Raw genomic sequence first — 23,559 nt, 5'->3', positions numbered from 1 at the left:
TGAAACATAATAAACAAAACAGACGGAGATGAATGAGGAGAAAGAGGCACAAGAGGAAAGCTTTTAAAAGAACTTTAACTTTAGCGGCCCAAAGGTCAGAAAGTGAAATACGCAGTATGTAAAATCCACCACCTGCTGTCAATCAAAACAATAACATAAGATGATTTTGAGGCTGGCGGGGAATCATAGGAGTGATTCTTACAGCTACTTGAACAACAACAACAACACCTACCAGATGGTTGGAAATGTCTGAACTGCGTCAATATGCACTTCTTTTTATTTTTGTTTTTTTGAAACGTTTATTTTTGGGCCTCTATGCATTTAATTTGTCGGGCCAGTGGATAGAGGAAGAGAGAAGGGAACGACATGTTGAAGTCTTCCTGGGCTCCAGCCTCCGTACACGCTCGGCTGTCTGCGTCCCACAATGCTTTAGGAGTTTGAGGGAACTCTCCGTGGTGCTGAAATCAGAGCGACGTCTAATACAGGAGGTCATAATCAAGCGTTGTTATCAGTATGATTTGCAGGTTGTTTTATTGCTAAAACAAGGCGTTATATTATTTCATGAACACAGAGGTTCAGATTCAGAAAAAATGTGGAGCGAGTGAATTGGACCATGTTGATTCTCCGGACATGCTGTTTAAAATGTGTCAACCACTTCCTGTTTGGGACACTAGATGGCAACACAAGCCTGCATTTGACTGATTGATCTGAAGGTGACTGCAGCTCGTTCTCTCTCTCTCTCTCTCGCTCTCCTGGTCTTTGCGAGTCCTTTTATTCTCCCCGTGTCTCTGTCTCTCAGCCCATTATGCACACCATTAAGTTAAATTTGAAGTGTGAAATTCTCTCATTGGAAAGCCGGTCTCAAATGTTATTGCACAGGTTAATCTAATCTGTCTAATCTGTCCTCGCACTATGACCTTTCATCCCTCCTGTTGTTTTTATTGCTCCACTGTTGGCAGCATAGTGACACATTACAATAAATTATTTTTATTGTAATATGATTAAATGATGACGCCCTTCAGGGACAATGTCACGTTCCACAGCGTTGATGTATTGTATCAGAGATGAGCTGAAAGTTGTCTCCCCCATTAAAAAAAAACAACAAAAAAAACAACTCCCAAATCTAAATGGATAGGATTTTCTAGCTGTTGTGTGTTACCCAGCCCACTTTACTGAAATTGCAACCAGACACAGTATTGAGTTTAGGTCACCTGCGTTTTGGCAGCAGTCACAGCACAAGTACAACACAAGCTGTTACACCGCCTGTGTGGACAGCCGGCTTTATGAGACAGAGACGGACGAGTGAAAGACTCGCAAGCCTGCCGCGTCTCAGGCTGAGTCCCAGAGTCTACCTGTACTTTGACATCAAACATGAACAGGACACACTGAACACCTTGTTTTTTTTAACTTTCGATTTAACACCTTCGAGGTGTGTGTTTGTGTCGTCGACGCATGCTCGGCATTTTTGTCTTTCAGAAGCAATAAGAAGACACCAGACTGACCCTGATGCTTCTTATCTAAAAATCTCTCATTATCAATAATGTTTCCTGAAGCCAGAAACATTTCTCATTAAAAACATGAAAATAAATGTGGCTCCATCTTTAACTAGAACACATGCTTCCTTTTCCTGAAAGTAAGAAAGCCGACAGGCTGATTCACACGGCACGATTCTCCCCTTCCGATAATCTTAAGGACGCCCCGATCATCATAAAATAATCTTATACGATCGTCCTGCCGTGTGTGGTGTGTTCAGACCGCTCTTGTCTGGTCGGAAGAATATCGGGACCGCTCCGATCTCAAATCGGGGATATTCAACATGTTGGATTGTTTTGGCCCGATCTCTCATCATGTGTGGTGTTTCTCCCCCGAGGAGAAAACGAGCACAAGCCTGTTGACTGTGACGCGTAGCCAATCAGAAAGCGAGGTGACATCGTGGCGAGGAAACACCGGCAGCAAAACAACAACAACTCACCTCCATATCAACATGTAGCAAGTACAGCTCTTTTTAAAACGTGTTTTTTTCAGATAAAAACAGCACAAACGATCCCATCCTCTTTTTCCGTTTGTTGACTCTGGAATCACGTTTGATCTCGAGAGGTTTTGCGAGATTTCCCGTCTGATCGGGGGACGTTGGCGAGTAAAATCGGGTCGTACGAACAAAACTGTGAACGGATTATTTATCGCCGTGTGTGTGGTCTCTAAAGTTTGGGAAATCGACCGACAATTTTAAAATCCTGAACCGGCCTTACCTGGAAAAACCTCACTCGGGTAGATGTTCACAAAAAGACGAAGATATACTTTATGAATCCTACTTACTATGTGCATGCTGCACACACATCAGCTGAAACACACACACATGCACAAACAGGATCTGATGGACATGCACTAACAGATATCTGGTAATATGCGGTGATATAGTGAGCCGATACAAAGACTAACTGGATATGTGAATATCGACTGGCCGATAAATCAGTCGGCTCTGTGCGCTGAAACATTGATGGATCTGTTTTCTCCCCTGAGACACGTTTCATGCTTTAATGTGCGTCCAATAAAAACGGTACAGAAATAAAATGATTAACATTTCTAAGTAATTAAATATTCGTTCTGTATTTATCCATTGACCCTATTAGTTAGGTTGTGAACATGATTTTGTGGAGCTCCTGCGCTCTGCAGTGTTGATGTAACGTTCATTGAAGTACTGTTTGTGACAAAGCATGCCCTGAATGTGTCGGGTCCCTGAACGAAACTCTACAACAGAGACCACAGGGCCAAAGGTGAGACTCAATCCCAGATGGTATTCAGGCAGCAGCAGCAGCAGCAGCAGCGCTCCGCAGTCATATTGTGCTGGGATCGCTCTGATTGTCAAGCAGCCTGACAAAATGAGCCAGATGTTGTCTCTGATTGGACAAACCTGCCTCTCTTGTTTACACCTAAACCCACGTAATCAGCCGCAGATTCTGGGCTGATGGAGCGACAGTGTTGTGTCTCTCTCACACTCTCAGAAAACTCATTCAGACTTTGGTTAAGAGAAGCAGCTGTGTTCAAGCGCACACACACACACACACACACACACACACACACACACACACACACACACACACACACACACACACACACAGACACACACAGACACACACACACACGTAGGAGAGCAGCAGACTGAGGCAGATGGGGACACGCTTCATTATAGCAGTACATATGAGCTGGTGAGTGGCTTGATGTTTTATCATGTTCTCCTCTGACTGCTTATTTAGTCCGACATATGGTAACACACTGCCATTACGCCGTTTAGAAGAGTGAAAAACAGGTTAAACGAGTTGCTTTTGCGTTGCGAACAGGTTTAGCTCTTGAATTTCAATGGCTTTACATCCTTCAAGCAATGTAAAGATTATGACATGAATACATAACACACTACTGCTTCAATTAACAGACAGGAAGTCACACACAGTTGATCACAGAGAATGTGCTGGAGTATAAAAAAAGGATAAAAAGTGTGAAAACAGTGAAGACAACACACTTTCTTTTTTTTAAGATTTTTATATTTGCCTGTTTTTCGGTAGGATGGCGGATAGAGAAGGAAATCTGACAACAATGCAGCAGCCAGTATGTCCTCCTTCTAACTTTAGATTCTGCTCCTGAATGCTCTGGATTTGATTGGACCAGAGAAGGTAGGCGGGGCTTTGAAGGCCGTTTTGGACGCCCCTGGGTTTGCCAGATATGAGAGCAGTTATCAGGTGAACAGGTGTTGCAGCGATGGAAGCGGGAAGTGGAACTGCTTCAGATAGAAGTGAAGGGAAATAGGAAGACGTCAATGTTGCTAATCTTCAGAATGCAGAGGCTGTGAATGTTCAGTTGAATATAATCCTGGTGTTTCTCTTTATGAACTATTATTCAAATTGTCTGTCATTGAAACACGTTAACGTGTGGGGGGAACAAAATCGATCTTCACCCTTCTTCGTCTTCTTTTATTGTGCCTATGTCTCCTCCTAACTGCAGCCTGTTGTGCGTAACACTGGGCTCCTGGATTAGCACGTTCCTTTCAAAGGTGTTAAATTCAGACACTGTCACAATCACTGCAGTGTTTGCCTGGTTTGGTAAATCACAATGCGTGTACTAACTTAGCTTCTTTGTATTTTCTCCTCCCAGTATTTTGCACGCTGAGGCAGAAACACCCCACATTACATATTCATTAAGGCAAACATACTAAAGTGACAATACGTGTTGTTTTGCTCTTATGAAAGATGCAATCCTCACTGCACGATGTTGTTTGCAGGTGGTATCAAGTTTTCACACGTTTTAAGACACAAACGTTTCGTAAATCTGGCCCTGGGTGTCAGAGATGCATCTTGCTCCTTTAAAGACTTGGCACAATGTCATCACCTGTGGAAAACAGAACTGACTAACAGTGAACTAATTGCTACCGTAACCACGTAAAATGAGCCGTGTGTCCTGACATGTCATTATTTGGTACAACTGGCCAGCTTAGTTACTGTAAGAGTGGTTGAAAAACGGACCTCACTGCTGCCCAGTCTAACATGCATCTGTGAAGCTGACTCCCATGAAAGAGAGAAGACAGAGGATGTATGTTGGGTTACATGAGGATGGGGGAGGAATGGCCGGATGGCAGGAAACGGAGGAGAAGAGGTGAGAGAAGGAGTCGGTGTGCTACAGATAAGCGAGCGCTTGTATCATTCATTGTTATCTGCGGTAGGTGATGTGCTTCTGCATGTGCAGCTATTAGGCTAAAAACCAAGCAACCCTCACCTCACTGCCTGCAAGCTGGCATAAAGGTGGGAAATCCAGTACTTTCTGAGACCCATCAAGTTCCAGCACATATTAAATAATGGTCATCAGAGAGGATTGCATTTATCTGCATTTGTCAGCAGCACACGTTTTGGACATATTTCCACATAAGGGATGACGAGGCTTAACCTCTCTGAGGGAGTTAAGGTGTGATAGTGTATCATAATGCTAAAGACCGTATTCAGACTGTGAAATAACATTATTATGTCTTGGAAAGGTATTCCTGTGTGACCTCATAGACTGGGATGTACATGTGATCACTGTAAAATCAATATTCTCCACACTTGAACTGGAGACTTAAATTAACCTCTCGATCTCTTCTCTTACTGTCTTGCCTTAGCACACAGCAAGACTCAGAGTCTGTGGAGGAGCAGATTTGTAGCGGGTCTTTACCAACTTGAGGGTTAATTTAGAAAGAGGAAAAAAAAAAAACGTTTCTACAAATGAGTTCATATTTGTGGGAGTGTTGTAGCAATGATAGAGTTGGTGTTAAATTGCACTGCGTTAGATTGTCTCCATACATAGCCAAACATCTGGGCTACTGGCGCTCCGTGACGAGCGATTTCAACCCGTGAAATCCTTCTTAAGAATTTAAGACAACCGTTTTAAACATTAGATGTGATTGTGTTTGGTGGAAATGAACACCCTCCCTTTAATACAGCCGGTCTGTTTGATGCATCAGGTTGAATATGTAGGTTGAATGTATTACCAAAAGAAACGGGGGAACCCATCAGAGAGTAAAAGGAATGAACTATAGATGGAACCAGTGGCCCATATTTTTCTTCTACCTCCCCTGCTTATAGCCGCCTGCCTGTAATTATCACTCGGATTATTATTGAGTGCTAATTTATTGCCTCGCTGGGAGCTATGTGTTAAATAAACGCAGCCGAGTAAATAAAGAGAGGGGGAGAAGGAGGGAACGGGAGAACAGACTGCTGCCGCTATCAGATGGAAACACAGCCCTCACGCTGCCCACAGGGGGAAGAGTGAGACGCCTGAGTGTATATTTATACGTGTCTGTCTCAGGCCCAAACACGTCCCCATGTGTTGTGTTGATGATCCGTTGGACTATTAACATTGGGGCGCTGCCCTCGGATGCGCACTTCATGTGTTCCTTCTGTACCGGATCAGGGAGTTGGCCCTCCGCAGCTGACATCACTGCGGCGTCTGTACCCAGAAAACGCACTGACTAACAGCCGAGACAGACGCCATCTGTCGTCCCTGCAGCGTAGCCTCCAAACCTGTAGTACAGTGAGACTGCTGAAGAGCTGCAGCACTGTAAAAAATGATCCTGTACTTCAGCTGAGTCCAAGGAGTGGAGGTTTTCTTAACAGAGCCTGACCCACTTGTGTTTAAATATGGATCAACATAGTAGAGCTCCTTTAAGGGAACCACTTTGCTCGTGGCCTCTCAGATCACTGTGGAGACAAAAACGACCAGGGGCCCGATATAAGATTGTGAGTCCGATAGTGATATTAGGAAGAGGAAACATCTGATACTGATAAATCAGCTGATATGATCAAGACTCCACATAATAAGACTCCTCAGACTCACGTTGATGAACGTTTATACATCAGATGAATACTGCAGGAGACATGATTCAACATCTCACTTGTGGTTCAGTGTCAGATACTTCCAAAGGCTCTGCATATATTCAAATAGATATGATCATTATCAGGGTCCTGCCACATTGACCCACCTAGAATAATCTGTGCCGCAATGCATGATGGTATATACAGTATTGATTGGAAAATGACCATCTCTACTACTTTTCACAAGCCGTTACCCGTATACCGTTATCTTTCTTTCCTATGATCTGTGGAGTGATGAAGATACACATTGAGTGTGTTGATGCAAACATCAAACACATGTGGAAAAGATTATCAATAGAGAAGAACATGGAGCACAGAGAATCACTCCCATGATTCCCCGCGCGCCTCAACGCCATCTTCTGTTCATGTTGGGATTGAGAGCCCCCTAGTGGCAGATTTTACATACTGCATGTTTAATCATATGGTGCACTTTGGTGAATAGTGTGTGATTTCAGACACAGCCGTTGTCTATGATTTGCAGGTTAACACATTTGACCCACTCTCCCACACGTCGCTGCGCGCCACATTCAGAGCTCTTTGGGAACTTATTGGATCGCTGCTTAAAAATAATATGAATCATTTCGTCAAGAATGAAAACAGCGGAACAAAAAACATGCATGAAAGTCGGACATGTTTGAGAACCCTGCAGGGAGTCCTTGTGTCCTTATTCTTCTGATTACACATCCCTCTCTCTCTTCCTTTGACCTTTACTCCAACCTCTGTAGTCTGCAGATGAGATAGACGTGATGGTAAGCTTCCCCACAACCTCCTGCTCATTTCTACATCCATCCCACTACTTTCTGAAGTCATGCATTCTTTTATTTCGAGCTGCTTTTTCTCAAACATTAAAATCCTCTCCAGTTGAAAAGCTTCTCTGAGCCAGTTTATTAAATGAGATTATTTCCATTATATTTTTCCACATGCAGTTTTTATTTTCTCAAGTCATTCAACGTGTTTGCATGTGTATATACATGTATGTGTATGAGCCTTTTGTCAGCATGCTTCAAAACACCTGTGCACGTGCATGTTTGTGTGAATACTATGAGTATTTATCCCCTTCAGAGAACATGATGAATTGAGCACAATGTGTGGTGAGATGGCGCGCTTTATAATGTTCTGCACCAGCACAAACACACACTCCATGAACGGATGGAGATAAAAGGCTCGGTATGGGAAGGAGACGAGGAAGAAAGATTTTCAAAGAGGTGTCATTAGAGGCTTGTTGCTTTCTGTTTCTTTCTATACGGTTATTTTAAATCTTATTACTGGTTTGCATATTCCTGCATGTCATCAAGTTTCATGAAATAAAAAGCATTGGTTCTCCACTCATAAAACCTCTCTCTCTCTCTCTCTCTCTCTCTCTCTCTCTCTCTCTCTCTCTCTCTCTCTCTCTCTCTCTCTCTCTCTCTCTCTCTCTCTCTCTCTCTCTCTCTCTCTCTCTCTCTCTCTCTCTCTCTCTCTCTCTCTCTCTCTCTCTCTCTCTCTCTCTCTCTCTCTCTCTCTCTCTCTCTCTCTCTCTCAGGCTCAGAAGCTACAGGCGAAAGATTCACAGCTGAAAGCGTTGGATGCTTTCTACAAGGAGCAGCTGGCACTACTGGAGAAAAGGGTACAACATTTACACACACACACACACACACACACACACACACACACACACACACACCTTATTAGAGGCTTCCGCAACCTACCAAGTTGGGCTTAACGTACACACATACAACTAGATGCATCAACACACACACTTTCTACAGACCCTCAAAACAAACTGCACAATCACTAAATTCCTGTTTACAATCTTCCAGCAGAACCGTTTTTCTGCCAAACGTTTGTGCAAAATACCAAGTGAGAGTACGTCTGAAGAATGATAAGTTATGCACAGAGCACAAGTGTTTGAAAATATACACACTATTTTTAAAATATCACCATACAAAATGTGCTGTACTTGAAATGTCCAGTTGTGCCACACCTGCAGAGATATGCAGACATTTAAAATCCAGTGTTAACCTCAAAAGTGCTGCTTGATTAAAGTGATAATCATAGTGACAGGACCTTTATCCCATTTTGTTTTCAACTGACAACACTCATTAATTAATGATTAAAATGTGTCGGAAGTACATTTACCTTGTTGCTACTTACCAGATACGCAGAAAGAAGTACAGTATGACACATAAAAATCTGCAGGACAAGCCTCAATCGGGTGAGTCTGTAAATTAGACTCAACAGGGGAACACAGATTTCATCCAGCCTGAGCGTCCTCAGAGAGCCCTCACAAGCCTTTCATCTATCGCACCGTCTCCAGGCGGAGACGCTGTGGAAGCTGTCAGGCTCTAAGTTCTCAGCTTTAGCAGGCTGCCACACAAGAAGGACCTTTACACAGGCCTCTCCGCTTCTCTGATTGAAGACCTTTACAGGGCAGAAATGTGCTGAGTTCTGTTTGCCACGGCTAATTCAAGCCTGTCCTCCAAAGGGACAAAAGTAGTAGAAGTAGAAACGCCTTGACTGCAGAGATACAGTTTCCCCTCTGTGGTTCATCTGTTGAAGGCGAGGATCGATTTTATATTCAATTAGCCTTCAATGCTCTCGTTCATCTTCCATTTGTGGATATTGGACAATTAAAAGACGGAGCGTTTGGAATACTCTGGGAGAGAGAGAGTGTGTGTGTGTGTGTGTGTGTGCGCAGGTCTGCATGGTTAGTAGAGGTTACATGTCGCGTCTGCCATAAGCTACCCTAAGCGGATAGAATTCTCGGTGACCACTGACTTGAGCAATAAGCCTTTTTCTGTTTGGTTAGGCTTTTTAGTCAAAGCATGTCCAATCCTGTTCTGCTAAAGAAGAGACAAGAAAGGGGCTCTTCCTTCCTACTCCTCTCCCCTGCTCCCTCTCTGCCTGTCCTCTCCTCCTTTCTCCCAGGAAGCTAAAAAAAATCACACAAAATCTATATTGTAATTACTATGCAGCAGTCAAACAAATATAACCTCAATAAATAGTGAGGTCACACATTAGAAACACACACAGACACACACAGGTGTCAGATGCCGGCTGTTTGAGTTAGTTTCATTAATAAGTGGTTGGGTTTGCTGAGGGAGCAGAAGACTGGCAGGCCGACGCACGGGAGCCACAAGCTGTGTGTGCTGAAGGGCTTAGGATGTTTGTAGAAAGACCTCCATGTGTTGGTGTGTGTGTGTGGCGGAGACAGAAGGACAGAGAGAGAGAGAGAGAGAGCTGAGTGCACACTGTATATTCAGGTGTACTGTATATGTAAATGTGTGAATTTCTGTGTCTATCTGCAGGATCAGTGTGTTTGCAGACGGCACCAGAAGCCCCTTAATGCCTCGGCGTTCGTCTGTTTGACTGCTCAAAATGCTCTCAGCTCTCGAGGTTTACTCTTTTCAGACTGCACAGCTGAGCTGATCCGAGATGAGACGAGTCAAACTGAGGAAGGCTTATGCTAATGTTATGTAACCCTTTGCATTAACATACATCCTGGATCGGGATGTAAAGAAAAGTGAAAATATGATATGAGGAGTTAAAAGAGAGGTTTTCCATTTAAGTGACAGTCGAACTCCTGCGCAACAATCTGGATGAGACTTTTCGTTTACCAGACGAAGAAATCACAGTAGAGAATCTTTTTTTTGTAATATGAAGATTTATGTTTGAATACAGACTGATGTAGGTCCTGCTCAGTTACTGTACACATCAGCTGTGACTTAAAATACTTCCTGGAGCTCTCTTTCAGTTCCATATTGTGCGTGAAGTATCAGGATACCACTAGGTCATTTTCAGATGACGTGGACTAATCCAACCTTCACAACAGGACCCCAAGTCTGAAGCCAGACACTTCAACTTTCAAACTTAGTCCATTCTGCAGAGTCTCTTTGGACCTCTAGGAAAAAGCTAATGGGTGCAGGTGGCTTAGTGGTCGGTGCGTGCGTCCCATGTACAGTAGCTGTAGTCCTTAATGTGGGCGGCCTGGGTTCAAATCTAACCTGTGGCTCCTTCCCCACTCTCTCCCTCCCTGTGTTGGGACTCTATCCACTCTCCTGTCTCTATATTAAAAGCCTGTGAGTACGGTTCTGTATGTTGAACACTGAAGAGAAGGAGACCAGAGCGTCTTAGGGAGGTGGTGGTGATCTCCAGGGAGAAATAGGAGCTAGCATCTTCCAGTCATGGGCTAAGCAAAGCTGGCCTTGCTCCAGGAGGAGTGGGTCTGCTCCTGGTCTCTTTGGCCCCTTATGGACGAAGATGTGAGTTTGCAGGGTGTCGGTCGCTGATGGTAGCGTGGAGTCGGTGGCTGCTCGTTTGTTTTCCAGGCGAAATTTTTAAAATCTCTAAAATAAAAGAAAAAGACCCATCTCTTTCATGAACACCTACATGGTTGATGATGATGATGATGGAGATATTAAGGCTGATTTTGCTGCTGATTGGAACTCTCAGTACCAGCTGTTGATGTTGTGCTCTGCCTCTGTGCACGTCCTCGCAGCACCTGTGCGTCCGATCAGACTTTAAAGTGTTTGTTGGCACTAGCTGATGTTGTTTTCTCCTCTCTCCATCCTTACTTTCTTCATCTCTTATGTTCAGTTTGGTTAAAAGTGTCTGATAAATTAATTGTAGAATTCTAGATTTCCGAATCACCAGGTCACCATGTGGTGGACACTGTAGCTTCAGTGTTTAGCCAGCTCTGCATGTGGTGGACACTGTAGCTTCAGTGTTTAGCCAGCTCTGCATGTGGTGGACACTGTAGCTTCAGTGTTTAGCCAGCATTGCATGTGGTGGACTCTGTAGCTTCAGTGTTTAGCCAGCTCTGCATGTGGTGGACACTGTAGCTTCAGTGTTTAGCCAGCATTGCATGTGGTGGACACTGTAGCTTCAGTGTTTAGCCAGCATTGCATGTGGTGGACTCTGTAGCTTCAGTGTTTAGCCAGCTCTGCATGTGGTGGACACTGTAGCTTCAGTGTTTAGCCAGCATTGCATGTGGTGGACTCTGTAGCTTCAGTGTTTAGCCAGCTCTGCATGTGGTGGACACTGTAGCTTCAGTGTTTAGCCAGCATTGCATGTGGTGGACACTGTAGCTTCAGTGTTTAGCCAGCATTGCATGTGGTGGACACTGTAGCTTCAGTGTTTAGCCAGCTCTGCATGTGGTGGACACTGTAGCTTCAGTGTTTAGCCAGCATTGCATGTGGTGGACACTGTAGCTTCAGTGTTTAGCCAGCTCTGCATGGGTCTGTAAAGCTTTCTGCGTTCTAACCTCTCTCCATGTTTCAAAAGCATCTCCAACATTGATCCTAGTTTGAGCAGCTTTCTGCTGCTGGAGCTTATTAGAAACATGCAGAGGCTTTTTAGCTCGGGTACAATCACTTCTATCTGAAGCAGTTCCACTGCCCGCTTCCATCGCTGCAACACCTGTTGACCTGATAACTGCTCTCATATCTGGCAAACCCAGGGGCGTCCAAAACGTCCTTCAAAGCCCCGCCTACCTTCTCTGGTCCAAACAAATCCAGAGCATTCAGGAGCAGAATCTAAAGTTAGAAGGAGGACATACTGGCTGCTGCATTGTTGTCAGAGAAGCTTCAACACAGCAGGTTTCCTTCATGATCACAGAGGAGAAGAACTTTGTCATATCAGTCAGCACGTATCTTGCTTATTGGACCTTTGAGTTTAATTACATCAAGCTATCGATGGTGTTAGAGCTTAATTTTGCTCTCCTTTGAATCAAACCTTCACGTCAGAATACAAAACAAACAAAGATGCCCTCAGGATAAAAAGGCCAAACTCGAGGCTTAAAAATGGAAAACCTCTAACTAGTATGTTTAATGTGACCATAGAGCTTTTGTTTTACATACCCCTACCAGGATCAGTCAGAGTCCTGTCTTGTCTTTTTTGTCTTCACCTGTCTTTGTCTCACTCTCTCTCACACACACACGCTCTTCACAAAGGAAGAGGATAGTTTGAAGGTGGTGGAAATGGAGCGTACGCGAGGAGATAATAATCCTCATCCAAGTCTGACACTTTTCTTGACACACTGTCAGCAGGAGCCTCCATGTATTGGCACCGGGGAAAGTATCTGCACACACCACACACGGAAAGTGCTTTCCTCCAAGTGTTGTCAGTGGCAGCTCCTTTTTTCTTACACAAATAGCCTGACAGAGGACTTTATTTAAGAAAGAAACACCGCGCTCTCACAGCTCAACCAAATATTTACATTTAAACACAGATTAACAAAATGCTGTATGAGTGTTCCTGACTTAGTGGCTCCTTCTAATCAGAGCTCAAGTTTTTTTTTTTTTTTTAAGACTTGGTTAAAAACTTCCACGTCTTCTTCTTCTTCTTTTTTTTTTTTTTTTGCTGCGTTGCACTTTTTTTATGGAAATGCATCCATGCTGGTCCCTGTGCAGCCCGAGTCAAAGTTGAACACTTTCATCCTGTGAAAACGCTATCTGCTCAGTATGCTGCAGGGAGAGCTTCAAGTCTGCTTATTAGTTTAGCTTGTTAGTGGTATTTCCACAGAGGCTGCACCCATCTGGAGATGAAGATATGAGTTTCGTAACATTACTAAACAGTGCAGAAACGCGCCTTACATGAGAGTTGCCTCATTATTTTTGCTTGACCAAGAAAAGTGCTTGTGTACATTCCTCAAGAGCTGTAAACAAATGTAAGCAGCTACATTTAATCTAATGACCCTGTGAGGAGTTTGTAGCTGAAACAGGCTGAAATGAATATTGATGCCTCGATGTGCCTGCAGAAACTAGCAGACATTTAGGGAGGAGATCAGACAGCAGGAGTATTTCTATAGAGCATATTTTAGTTCCTTTTGCTGCTGCCTCTGGGTCCTTGTTGGATTTCTTTATGAACGATATGCTGCACAAACGGTCTTTGTTTGCATTGTCCACTAACAAGAATCACAGTGAGTTTGACACTTTAAAGACAACAGGACAGTTTGTCTCGTTTTCAGGATGCCACTCGTGCATATACAGCACGAGATCAGCAAAGACACAGCAGAACTTTGTCACCAAAACACAAGACATTAAGTTCACTGGACCAAACGAGGTCACCCTCAGAAAAGTAAAGGGATGATGCATGACGGAAAATGACTACAGATAATCATACTTAGACTGTTTGTGTGTTTGTGTTAGCTGTTTGTGAAGGAGGAAGAGGAGGATATTTAGAGCAGAAGGAGGAGGAGGTGGATGCAGTGACAGTTCAGTGCAAGATACGAGCAACAAGATGAGAAACAACAAACAGAGTTTCACTCTTCCAACCGGCAATGCCAACCTTTATTCCTTTGTTCCTTTGAGTTGGATAAACGCTGAATTCATTCTAAAGCCAACTTGGCGGCATGTTTCTGCTCTTTATTCTCTTTGCATGAATGAGACTTCAAATGTACATCCTGAAACTGATCCTGGGGAGCGTCAGCAATCCAGGGCTCAGCAGCCAAAATGATATAAGCATGAGAAAAAAGAAGAATGACATATGTAAGAGTGATGCAAGTTATGTCCTCGTATTACAAAACTTACTGCACAGAAATGCATACTGATAGATGCAGAGGTCGACCAGCTCCTCTCATCTTCAGTAAGGTGAAGGCTCTGTTTTTTTAATGAGGTGTGGTAGCTCTGAAGAGAGGGCTCTTCCTACAGCTGCTTCAAATGGGATCCTGCTGGAACTGAAGGCTCTGGTTTTATGATGATTAGTATACATATATATATTTAAGGTCACATATTTTGCTAAATCCTCTTCTTGTGTTTCTAACTCTAATAAGTTTTTCTCGTCTGTCTACAAACCCTAATCCATCCTCTCCGTCTTCTGCCTGCTCCACTTTTCAGAAAATGTGTGCTCAAACAAGCTGTTTGGAGACTTTCCCTTCATGACATCACAAAGGGCAGTAGCCCCTCCCCCAGGTGGGTGACACTCCCACAGCTAGGTGTTTGTTCTGCCCTCTGAGTCTGCCTTCTCACCGTAAACAATAGGACATGGAGCCAGAAAGCACCGAGTATACCCGAGCCCTTCCAGAGAGGGGGTGTGGTCAGACACAGCTCATTTACATATTTAAAGCTACAGACACAGAAACAGCCTGTTCTGAGCAGGGCTGAAATAGAGGGGTTTATAGACATGATCAATTAAAGGATCAGAGAAGTGAATATGTGACCTTTCAGGGCCTTTGACTTGAGACACTGCGTCACAGCCTATAAAAACAGTCTCATAGTTGCTGGGTGAAGAATAAAACAAAAACATTTAATCATTGACTCATTTTTACTCCTTAATTATGTTAAAAGAAAATATGACCGTGGTTTAAAAATACCCACATTTCCATTATTGAGTGCAACTCTTTTCTTCATACGCACTTACTGTATTTGGACGGACTGTCGAGGCTTCAAGTTCCATCTGTCAGAATCCGCTCACATCGGTAGCCAACTGTATTTATTATTAACGGCACAGTTGCAATCAATATTATGGTCCAATGTGGGTTTTGGCATGTAACACACTCGTATGTTTGACAGTCACTTTGCTAGATAACGAGCCTCAGTGTAGAAGTCGGGCTTATCGAGGACTGCTTTACGAACCAGATGTTTTCCAGATGTGCTCACTCTGCTACAGAGAGGCCGTGCCGTACTCGCGTACGATTCTGGACTTTTGGGTTGATAGGTGCGTTGGTACAGGTTGCCAGCGTGGCCGTGCCCTAAATGTGATAGAAATCATTTTCCTCTGCGTGTTGTGCAGTTCATGTTTGCTTTAAATACAGATTTAAGAGTCCCTGTATACGAGCTGGGAGTACATCTGTCTCAGGCTGAACTCCTTTTGTATCTCACGTACATTCTTACACACACACTTATCACACTCTCCTCATTCTCTCGATCCTCTTGACTCTTACCGCTGTGCCTTCTGCTGCTTCGTCTTACAGAGTTTTTCTCCGACTTCTCTGCTAGCTTTTCTTTCTCTTTTTTTTCCTCCCTCTCCCCCTGTCATCCTTCCCTTCCCCAGCTGGTACAGTTTGCTGCTTAAATATTTGGGGGGAGATGCCGAGTGCTGGAAGGCCTAAGGAGGATCAGCAAAAAGGAAAGGCTGCAGTTGTTGTGGATTAGCTGCTTGTTTTATCATAATACCACTGCCTGCTCGCTTGGAGTTCGGTGCTCACCGGGCAAGCTGCAATATCACGATTTCCTAAAAAATGCATGAGTTACGTGGCTCATTACAACTGAGCTCCAGAAGAGGGAGGAATCTCAAAGCATTCCCATGGCTGAAAATCCAGCCGGAGAACTTCCTACTTTGACTGTATGTTTGAGCTCAAGAGAATGACAACGGAGTTTTCTTTGTGCTGTATCCTGATTATACATCACAAAAACAATGCAGGTCCATTATGTCTCGCTATTTAGTGAAGAAAGAGAGAATGAGACGGCTCGAGATGGCAGAATTGCATTATGGGAAAGACATTATTTGGTCATATGGGGGATCTTTAAAATGTAAACCATTAGAGGATGAGTTCTGGAAAGAAGGGCGAGAAGGACAGAAGGGAGGGATTACTTCAAAAGTTGTTGGAGAGAGTTTAAGTGATTAATCTGTTTTTGTTTGTTCATCGTACACGATCAGCTCTCCATTCAAGACGGGAATAAAATCTGTTTGATCAGGAAGTTAAAGAAAGAGTTTGAATGTTTTCACTGTTACAGCTGTCTGATGAGTATGAAGCTGTTCATTAAGCAGACCAAGTTTAGCATAAATAAAAGAGTTTAGAGGGTGAAATAAGCCTATGTCACACACACACACACACACACACACACACACACACACACCACAAGGAATTCTTCTTTTTCTCTAAATACAAACATTCAACATTAAATGTTTAACAACACAGCTATGTGCAAGCCTGCAGATAAAACGAGTGCATTGTCGAGTGGTGCAAGAGATGCTGCAATACAAGAATGAATACATTGTGTGCTAATGTAACAGGTCATTGACAGGAAGTAGATAGTTTCACAGGATTCACGGACATTGATTGACAAAGTCAAATAGAATGATTCCTATATGCACACAATGAAGCGAATGAATAAATCATTATTTTTATTCTCACCTGCACGTTGGAGACGTCGAATAGAAATGTTCATGAAGGCAGAGGCACGTCTTATCATTGAGTAAAGGCTGGCAATTCCTTGGGGCCCCAGACCATTAGGGTGGCCCACACCATGAGGGGGCCCCAGACCGTTAGGGTGGCCCACACCATGAGGGGGCCCCAGACCATTAGGGTGGCCCACACCATGAGGGGGCCCCAGACCGTTAGGGTGGCCCACACCATGAGGGGGCCCCATACCATTAGGTTGGCCCACACCATGAGGGGGCCCCATACCATTAGGTTGGCCCACACCATGAGGGGGCCCCAGACCATTAGGGTGGCCCACACCATGAGGGGGCCCCAGACCATTAGGGTGGCCCACACCATGATGGGGCTCCAAAGCAGCAGCTGATAATGTGCACATGTTGCAGTGACTGCAGAAACCCTCCCTGAAGGCTTTCCTCTGACTGAACTCATTCTTGGTGGGGTGGATTTTTGCCAAGGGCCCCAACCGATTATAAATCCGCTGCTGCATGAAAGAAGACTGTTTCAAGCTTTTATCTGTTTAGGAAAACTCCAAAAAACCAACAGTGCCTCACCGGTTTGACTTGTACTCCAGATGTTACAGTTATTAGGTACCGATTTAAAGAGGATTTCGATGAATATGCACGTTATGTTCGATAAATTAAGAATGAATATATGTGTCTTTACTAAAAAAGCAAGCCCTGCTCTGTTAGGATACACACTAATGCTCATAATTAAGACAGGACTTTCTCTGTTTTTGTCCCTGTTTTAGAATTTGGAAAGATACCAACAGAGCAAGGAGCAATTCCACCAAGGTGCCAACAAGACTGAGGCAAGCGTGAGGTGAGACACACACACACACACACACGCTTGCATGCACAAACACACACACAAACTCATTTGCTGTTCCAAAAGTGAGGAGATATTATTCCCCGGGGCCTCTGACACCCACCCACCAATTCACCCGGGCAAACACACGGCAGACTAATAAGCAGCGACGGATAGCGATCTGCTCTTTTCCTCATTTTTTAACCACTTAAATGCAAATGTTCTCTAGAGCACACCTGACTAATGTGATAACTGTTTTAATTGGCTGCTTTAATTAAGCTGAATTTAGCAGTAGCATGTTTCGCCACCCTTGCTTCTCACTGTACACTTGTAATGAGCTGCAGCCGGGGAAAGGTAGCTAATTAGGGCAACTGTGGTGCGTAAAACATCCGACTGAAATCCAAATTAAAGACCCAAGCCTCGGCCGGCTGTTGAACCTCGTCACACAGGTAAACTGTTCTCCAATCAGAAGAGTGATCCACCAGTCGGATGAGTAAACAGAAAGACAATGAGTAAGTACTTTTTCTGTCGTTCCCTCGTTAATGATCTGATTTTTACTGGAAGCAAATAGGACCAATAAAAACATTCACGTTAATTCTTCTTAAAAAAAAAAAAAAAAAAAAAAAAATCAACACATTTTTAAACATGTTAAAAATTTACACAGAGCCCTGTGCTGCAGTTTGAAGTCTGATTCAGACTCATTTAAATATTCACACACACACACACACTCACAGAGCTTCACATAAACATCCTGCACGTTGTAATCGGGCGGGATGATGTCATCAGCAGCTTTTTTTATGAAACCTTCATTACAGTCAGACTTAGAGCAACAACAAGAGGATTTTGATACTGCTAATCCTCTATGTGTGTGTGGGTGTGGGTGTGTGTGTGTGTGTGTGTGGGTGTGTGTGTGGGTGTGTGTGTGTGCTCTAAATTCATGAGCGTTTTATCAGATAAGGTAAAATAACTTAAGCTTCCTTCATGCTCTTACCTATATAATCAATTATATCCTGTTTTCACAGGTTTTATGGGCTAGATTAGACTCATTTATTCTGTAATCCGGTCCGACTCTGACCTCTGAGGAATTACACAGTATCACTTGAATGAGTGGATTAAGGTGTGAAGATAAGGAGTGTCTGCTTTAAAATGTACATTAAAGGTGGGATGTATTGAAAGGCGGAGTCGGTTTGTAAACAGAAGCGCACACATCACCGCGGGATGTTTGGCTGCTAGCTAGCACAAGCTAACAGCTGTGATTGGTCTGCGTGTGAACGCCAACACAAGGTGAACCTCGTGTGGAACGAGCTTTAGCTGCATCGTATCTTCTGTCTTCTTCTGCTTCTGGACGCACAGTCCACAGACGTAAACATGAACGGACGAAGCCGACTCTGTTCCTGCAGGGCGCTCCGGAGGCTCAGCCGCCACCGCCGCCATGTTGGAATTAATGTCTCAGCCTAACTTTTAGTCAAACCTTAAGACGGGCTGAGAGCTGGAGCTGAGGTGGGTTTTAAACCGTTACACGGCGCCCACCTGTCAGCTACACGTCTCAGTATGGATAACGCCTTGGATAACGTGTATGAATGGAAAAATGTGAAATGTAATTCAAATTGGGTGATTTGAAAGTGTTACATGTTAGTTTTGAAATATGTGTCAACTGTTTGAACTGATAAAATACTGAAAGCAGAGAGCCTGTTTTAATTCCTGCTTTAAAGAAGGAAATCGTCTTCGAACATTTTCAGTTTCCAGAACAGTTGAGTAATCGGAGAGAAACTTCAGACAGACTTTGGTTTTGTGTTCTGAACTGTTGGAGTGAAGCTGCTCTTTGTGCAGAGCTGTAGAACAAAGCCACTGTAAAATATGATGTGTGTGACTCAAGACCCCCCGCATGCCCCCCTAGACCCCCGCTCTGCTGTATGAGTATGTGTGGGTGTGGGACTTTATATATTTGTGTGTGATTTGCGTTAATCCACAGTTTAATCCTTCGAGCAAAACAGGGCTGCCAGCACTCCGAGGTTTCAGAACCAGAGTGTGTGTGTGTGTGTGTGTGTGTGTGTGTGTGTGTGTGTGTGTGTGTGTGTGTGTGTGTCTGTGTGTGTGTCTGTGTGTGTGTCTGTGTGTGTGTCTGTGTGTGTGTCTGTGTGTGTGCTTGAACACAGCTGTGTGTCTTAAAGACTACAACCTGTAGTTCTCAGGATTTTCAAACTCAGTGGAGTTTTATAAAACAGCCTCAAAAAGCATCCCCGTCTCTTTTTCTCGCTCTTTTTGCATCACTTAATTTGTGTAAACTTTCACATTTTTATTTTTATCAAAATCAAAGCAGTTCACTGAACGTCCTGTCTCTGAACTTTATTTTTTATTTCAGGTGACTGTTAACAATACCTTGAATACCCATACAAGTGAATCGCTCTCAAAAAAATTACTGAATAGTTATGCAGATTTACAATTATTAAAATTAAATATCAGGAATACTTTAAACCAAACAGAAGGAAACAATTGTTATTTTTGTTAAAAATTAAAAAAGCTTTTATATTCACAGCAGGTAGCGATTATCTAAGTCCACGTGGTTTGAATACAAAGTTTGTACCTGAGACTAGAGACCCCTCTTTGTTGTAAGTTCTGATTCCCCCTTTTCTAAACTCCTACTTGAATATCCTCTCTTTCTCTGAAACAAACTTAAAGAGGATTTCCTTTTTTTTTTTTTTTTTTTTTACATTTTTAATTAAATGTCTTTATTGAGTTTTTTCATTTTTTTTTTTTCATAATAACAACAACAAACGTAAACAAGAAAACATCTAAGGTGCAGGGTAGTGGCAAAAATCTTCCAACTCAGTTCTATGACAGGGCACTACGTGATTGTTCTACAAGGCCTAGAATAAACAGCAGCATGTTTAAAAATGTAAGTACACATACAATTAAAGAGAGAAAAGAAAAACATGGTAAATAAAATAGAGAGGATTTCCTCTTAAAGGCCGTCACTGCAGCACATCTTTTTGAGCGTTTGGGCGTCATGAGTGGTCAACTGCCTCGTAAAGAGGGTGCCTCCTGAAAGTGGTCTTCAGCTGTGGGCCAACAAAGCCCAGACATGGACCTAGACATCGTATAAAACATGGACGTTGTAGCAGTGATGTCACCCATTGGTTACTGGAGGAGAAATGAAAATATGAGGCCAAACGATGCCGTCTCTCTGACGTGCAGCCAGATCATCGACACCCCTAATGAAGCATCATTCTTATCTTACATGAAACCTGGAACTAAGTTAGCATTTTAGCACCCTGGGGATTTTGAATGCGTTTGTGGTCAGTGTGTCCAAATAAAGACACAAACATGTAAGATTAGAATAAGTGTTTTTTGTTTGTTTCTGCTGACAACATGGACATTTTAACGAGGATTTGTAAGTTTTTGTATGTCTACATTGGCTTTAGTTTTTGACATTGCCACCTGAGCCCATGTAAATATGCATACATGATATCAATAAAGCAACGGTGTAATGCATTAGCATTCTCAGTAGCATTCATGAGGCCACGGAATAACAGATGAAGTGAAAGAGACGCCAGAGAAGAGGATTTTGTGTGAGAGAGTTGAAAGCAACGATAGCAAAACAAGACAGACGAGAGATACCCACATCAGTTTAATAGTGGAGACTTTTTAACAAGGCCGGCTGTCTGTTACACAAGTGCTACAACTAGCCTTAATAGTCGGCCTTTGTCAGATCCTCCCAGTCTGTGTAGCAGCCTACGGATATCACAGTGGGAAGGTTGGAAACCTCGACAAGCTCAGAGTCATAGTTTCAAAAGCAGACTGTTGTACAAGGTGGTTGTTTTTCTGCCGTTAGAGAAAGACTTGGTGTGTGTGTGGTTCACTGACTTTAGAGCCCAGTGAATTTTATACATTTCACACTCCTAAACATTCAGTCAGCTGTTGAGGAGAGGAGCTTTAAAGCACCCTGATTTAGATATAAAGGGGAAAGACGATGTCAGTGAGGAGGGTTTAAGGTGGACTAAAGTGTTACATTTAGTTTCACACCTACAGTATAAACATGCATTGCTTTAAATTGGAGCAAATAGGATGCCGACATTACAGAGACGACTTCTGGTGTATTCCACATGACTTTAAGAACTGTTCTCAGCCATCTTACGCAGGGTTACACATGATGAGTAAAAACAGTATTTCAGTCAGGACCACTTTGTTCAGAAAGGTGCTGTACTGCAGTTATTAATATTCGGCCGTATGGCTCTCTTCTGGGAAACAGAGCAAGCATCAGCATGACGTTGATTCAGTCAGAACAGCGTTAAAGGAGGAGCTGGGCTGCAGGAGGGACGTGAATGCAACACGCAGACGGAGCAGCAAAGAGAAGGACGGCGAGAGCAATTTAAATAAGGCGGCATGCAGTCGGTGCCTTTTGGCCAATGGGATGCTTTGAAGCAAATCAGCTGGCCATCAGCTGATGAGGCTTGTGTGAGATCAGCTGTTACTGAAACTCATGGCGCGTTAGTGTAGCGTGACTCTGTGGTCTTCCTGATCGAACCGTACGCTCAGTTTTTGGTGAATAGTTCCTGACTGTCACCAGGAACGTGTTTTATGGTCAAAGTGCGTCGGTACTCTCTCACGCACTGGAGGAACAAAATTGCACAATCTAAGATTGTTTGATGTGATGTTGGGGTCTCTCACATTTTTCACATCTGAAGACTTTAAAAGCTTTCAGTCTGTGCCGGGCTTAAACCATATTTATTGATTGGAGTCACTGAGGAAGCCTAAAGGAAAATATGTCCACCTTTACAGCGCTGAGTGAAAGTACGACGCCGCCAATTCAACGTCCATGAGAGACAAAGTGAAGGGAATTTACTCGTTCATAGAGGAGCCTCTCTCTCGCTGGTTGCAGTCGTGAGAGGGATGGAGAGATGGGAGAGGATGAGTGAAGGAGATACAAGATAGGAGAGGAGAGGACGTGTGCCCTCAGTCAATTGAAAAGCTGTCAGGGTACAGGTGCATACAAGCTACAAGCTCGAGATAAGAGGCAACTCTGTCTCTCTGCCTGTTTTCCTCTTCACCTCTCCTGCCCTTCTTCCTCTCCTGTTATCCTCTCTCTGCTTCTCTTTACCTCTCCAGCACTCCAGCATTAATCAATCTTGGTGATGTTGAGGAAGCGTGTTCGGTAATTCTGACTCTCCGACATGTCAAATGCCATTTCCAACCTCCGCAGATAAGCACGGACCTGTTTACCTCACGCTCGCTCGCTCGCTCGCTCGCTGTCTCTCTCTCTCTCTCTCTCTCTCTCTCTCTCGCTCTCCCTGCAGAGCTTTTAAGGTTATTTTGGTTGAATGAGAATCCTTCCTTTACTTCTTTCTCTCAGCACCTCGGATTAAACATTTCTAATTTTAGCGCCTAGTCGTTTTAAGCTAATTATTTCAATGTTGAAAGACACTGTTTAATATGTGCATTTCTATTAGTCGGAAACGAGGTAACGTGAAAGCTCTAAAGTGATAGTGTGACACTTGTTAAAAACACGTGCTCAGTTAATTTAAAGAAGTTAGATGAGAAGATTCATTAAACCGTCTCGCTTGTCAGTGAATGAACTCCACCCAGGAGATGAAGCCGTTTAAACGTTTAAAGTTCAGACTGAAGAAGAATTGTCAGAAATGTAATTTAGTTTCATTATGAATATTTCTTTCAGTTAATGAAGTAATCTCCGACCGATTTACCGCACAGCCGACATGAGAGTATCAAGTGATTATCAGTAATTTTATCCCAGATATGCACTGATATGATTGATGTCAGATATCATTTCATTCCAGTTTCATTGTAATAAAATAGCATTATCACTCTACAGATTGTCAGGCGGTGATGCTCGTACATGCACATTTACTGTCCAGTTGAAGTTGAGAGACCATCGTTGTCCCTCAAATGTAGTTTTCAAATTTGATCTGTCACTACAGATCAAAGAACGGTATCATCCGCGTATTCATCGATATCTGATTTTTTTCTCGGCCTCTTAAAGTACATATCGGTCCGGCCTTAAAGATCTCTGAGGACACTCTATTGAACATGTAAGACAGTACATGTGTGTTGGAACATTTTACTGAAACTGTCTTGCTGCCCTGAAGTCCGGCACATTCATGGATTCTCTTCGTTCTCCCCCCTTCGGCGCTTCTTCCTGTGAGATGTTAACAAGATTTTCTAATTAGTTTCTTGAAACACAGAACAGATACCGACACTTTGTAGTTGACAGGATGGAAATAAAATGGTATGCAGGACAAACAATGCTTCACATGTGCAGCCAAG

General features: G+C 43.3%; 1 protein-coding gene across 2 annotated transcripts in view; it reads left to right on the top strand.

Annotated features, from left to right (window-relative positions):
• The window catches only part of LOC306833576 (MICOS complex subunit mic25a-like), a 55,700-nt gene that overhangs the window by 9,282 nt on the left and 22,859 nt on the right, over positions 1–23,559 (top strand). The window contains exons 5-7 of one of the 2 annotated variants that reach the window (XM_079358916.1): positions 7,121–7,144; positions 7,918–8,001; positions 17,225–17,295. In XM_079358916.1, coding sequence (XP_079215042.1) covers positions 7,121–7,144; positions 7,918–8,001; positions 17,225–17,295 — 179 coding nt within the window. The remainder of the gene's footprint in view (positions 1–7,120; positions 7,145–7,917; positions 8,002–17,224; positions 17,296–23,559) is intronic. The other variant, XM_079358917.1, reaches the window with a different exon arrangement.

The sequence above is a fragment of the Symphodus melops genome (assembly GCF_947650265.1).
Source record: "Symphodus melops genome assembly, chromosome: 13".
NCBI lineage: Eukaryota > Metazoa > Chordata > Actinopteri > Labriformes > Labridae > Symphodus > Symphodus melops.
Note: the sequence above shows the minus strand (reverse complement) of the source record. Positions and strands in the feature narration are given on the sequence as shown.